The following is a 3866-nucleotide window of genomic DNA, read 5'->3' on the forward strand; positions in this document are numbered from 1 at the left end:
TTCCCTGCAGGGGGGAATTTCTTAAAATCCCTTTTTAGTGTACATTCTCATGATGTACCTTAGCTGTGTACCAAATTTCAACTTTCAACTCCTAACCATTTGGGCTCTACACTTATTATTATTATCAACCCATCTAAATTATATTATAAGATTTATTTGTAGTTTCTGATGTACTGTATATTATTAATTGATATAATTTTTTATTTGTCTCTTTTAGCTTGATTATGAATTGTTGCTTCAAGTTATTGGAAAATCAGAATACAGTTCGATGCAAATCTACAAAGAATGCCATTTTTAATCTTCTTGGTATTTTATTAAAAAAATATAAAAACAGCTTAAGTAAGACTTCATTTTAGTAATTTTACAATTAATATCAATAAAATAAAATCATAATAATGTACAGTATTGCTATTTTAAAGGTTGCAGTTTAAAAATTATACAATTTGTGCAGCATTTTGATTATTTAGTTTCTCCTCTGGCTCAAGCAGTTGAATTATTTGTAAATGAATATGGTATTAATAATATTGTGAATGAAATAATAAGGTATGTATGGAATTATAAATAAAAAATTTCAAGACATTTTTTAATATTAAATTGTCATTTTATAAAATTATACTTTGTATTTTCATTATTTTTTAGGGAAATAAGTCAAATGGACATTCAAGATTTAATTAGAGATAACACAGGTACCAAATCAGTCTCCCTGTTCCTGGTTGAAATTACAGAAAAAATTCCTTCTGTAGTTTTACATTCTTCAAGTCTCTTGCTTCATTTTCTTGATGAAGAAGTAAGTAGTGAATTATAAATAAATTTATCTAGTTTTCTAAAACAAATATTATTCTTATTTATCTGTTAAAAAAATATAATACACAAATTTTTATTTAAAAATATTGTTGTTTCTTATAATAATTCTTATAATTCCTCTATATAAGCAAATTCTTATAATAAATTTATTATGCCTTTAATTATTCATGTCCAAAAAAAAAGCATAATAATCAAATTTGTCGATAGAGCAAAAAATAAACAAATAAATAGCAAAAAACTTACATGAATGTTTCCAGACAATAAAAATGTAAGGAACCAAGTCCAAGCATTATTTTTATTTACTTTTATTTTTGCTTTTTATTATATTTTTGTTTGGGGCTTATGTTTTGTTAGGACAAAGGTTTCCTCACCATTCACCTTAGAAACTTAAAAATAGAAGAGAAACCAACTCACCAACGAGAGAAAAGTGCCGTAGTAAAAAACTTGCGCACACTTGTGCTCCCGAGCGGGAAAAAAATAAGTCCGCACTGAGAAAAGGGGGGGAGACCCCACAAGCACAACTTAGGGACTCGCTAAACGTTAAAGAATAAAAACATCCTGAAAATTGTCAAAAAGAATAATGTAAAAGGTTAGCGAGTATTGTCGGAAAATAGGCTGCCAGACAAATAGAAAAAGTTTATTGTTAGCAAATAAGTATGTAAATGAGGGGAGTGATCNTTAAAAATAGAAGAGAAACCAACTCACCAACGAGAGAAAAGTGCCGTAGTAAAAAACTTGCGCACACTTGTGCTCCCGAGCGGGAAAAAAATAAGTCCGCACTGAGAAAAGGGGGGGAGACCCCACAAGCACAACTTAGGGACTCGCTAAACGTTAAAGAATAAAAACATCCTGAAAATTGTCAAAAAGAATAATGTAAAAGGTTAGCGAGTATTGTCGGAAAATAGGCTGCCAGACAAATAGAAAAAGTTTATTGTTAGCAAATAAGTATGTAAATGAGGAGAGTGATTGCAGTCAGAATTGTGACGTCACCTCACAGTATAAAGTCCGAACGTCAAGTGAAGATGACCGAGGTGAGCTTCTGTTAGCAACGAGCTTGGTGAGCTTCGTAGTAGCAAACGAGAGAGGTGTCCGATAGGATAAAAGTAGTTCCAAGGCGATTTTGAAGTTATTTGCTTTGTGGATCGACGAATAGAGAAAGTCTTGAGAGTTGAGGAAATAGGTTTCTAGTATATTGAGGTGATGATTAGGATCTTAATAATTCATAAGAATTATCGTATATAAGTTAAGTCTTTGAATTTTGTCGAATTCCAAAGGGGAATAGAATTAAGTTAGAAAATAATTGAATTGAGTTTTGTCGGGTTGATTCTTATTGATTTTCATTGAATAAATTGTTGTTTGATTTTAATAAATTTTGTATATAGTTTATTACTAGAAATTTATTAAATATTTGATTTGTTATTGACGAACTTGGTCATTATTTAATTCGGTGCACGCTTAAAGTCCAGGCCTGGCACACTAACACGAATCCGTGTAAAGTACCCGTTAGGGAATGGCTATTTCCGGCACACAGTCGTGTCGATAATCGTTGGAAAAGTCGGAAAAATAATATAGTACTTTACAAAAATATTCAGGATGTAGTCAAGAATGTTTACTTTAAAAGCATGAATTTATGCAAAATATGTAGTTCCCTAAATACAGCAGTAGCGTAGCATTGTTTCCGTGAGACTAGTTCAAAAAGTAACCTTAAAAATGTTTGGTGATTATGCTTGGATATGATATAGGACAGACATTCCTGAGCATGATTTTCATAACTTGTATCACTCACAATGTCATGTAGCAGTTCTGCAAACGTGGTTCCCTTGGTATGATAATTAGTTATCTTTTTCCTTATAAGAGATGGTGTGAAGCCCATCAAAATTCATTGTTAAATGATGATACAATATGATACTACCTGCATATTGCTGCAGCAAGTCTGTAGATCAAACACAAGTTCAAAGCAGATCAGTCAAGTATGAGTGACACTCCAATATCATTCACATGATGTGATGTCTGAGATTACCCCATTCATAGATGAACAAATTTGTCAAGACAAACATATCCCTATCAAAGAATTGGTGAAGATTTTGCATATGGATGAACCACATCATTCAAGATGAGGTGCAACATCACAGTAGCTGCAAGATAGATTCCCAAGTAATTGACATAAGAAATGAAGGAATGACAAGCTGAGACATTACAAGAAGGAAAAGAAAGACTTTTAGGAATGCCTAGTTAATGGAAGTTGGGTACACTACTTTCTACTATAAACCAAATGATCAAGCAAAGAATGGCATCATGTTCATCACCAAAACTCAAAATGTTTTGAAACCAGCCTAGTGCAGAATGATACTGTTAATATTTTTTTTAGGATCACAAAGGGATCACATTGTCATACATTACATGCTTTCAGGACCCACTGTGATAGTGAATCACATTCTGATCTCTTGAAAACACTTTTGAATCCAGAGATCAGAACAAAACAGCAAGAACTTGCTCACCCTTTGTGCCCTTCTGCAACATGACAATGTACAGTCTCATATCTCATGTATGACTACTGCAGCCATCCAGGAGATTTGATCCTGCATCCACCATATTCACCAAACTTTGCACTATCAGATTATCATATCTTCGTGTCAAAAAGTTTGTTCTAATGAAGAGGTTCAACAAGCAGTGCATGAATAGTACATACCCCAAAGATATTTTTTGTTGGAATAAATGTGGATAGTTATTTGAATAAGTGTTTTATATGAAGCTGTAAAATCACTGTGACATCTCCACCTTTAAGAGCTGATTTTACCCTGTGAAAACATTTTTTAACTGTTAGAAGTGCATGTCTTGAAGTTTTTAATTTCTGTAACATATATAAGAATCAAAATCAGAGGGACATTTGGGTGCTAGTCCTTGTTAGTATTCTAACTTATTTTTATGAAATTAATTAAAATTAAGTAGAACTTGCATTATTAAATATGTATAAATTCTTTCATATGATGCAACTTAATAGCAATTAACATAATTCATTTACTTATGAAATTTATTTTTATAATGCATAATCTTTTAGAAGA

The 3866-nt window shown here is 31.7% G+C and overlaps 1 protein-coding gene across 1 annotated transcript; it reads left to right on the forward strand.

Annotated features, from left to right (window-relative positions):
• Nucleotides 1–209: 209 nt before the first annotated feature.
• On the forward strand, nucleotides 210–787 carry LOC111617396 (condensin complex subunit 1-like; the record flags this gene model as incomplete). Its single annotated transcript, XM_023358692.1, has 3 exons — nucleotides 210–339; nucleotides 420–543; nucleotides 640–787. Coding segments are annotated over exons 1-3 (387 nt in total), but the record flags the coding sequence as incomplete, so codon positions are not given.
• Nucleotides 788–3866: the final 3079 nt, after the last annotated feature.

The sequence above is a fragment of the Centruroides sculpturatus genome, unplaced genomic scaffold (genome assembly GCF_000671375.1).
Source record: "Centruroides sculpturatus isolate CEXI.00-Female unplaced genomic scaffold, Cexi_2.0 scaffold5824, whole genome shotgun sequence".
Classification (NCBI taxonomy): Eukaryota; Metazoa; Arthropoda; class Arachnida; order Scorpiones; family Buthidae; genus Centruroides; species Centruroides sculpturatus.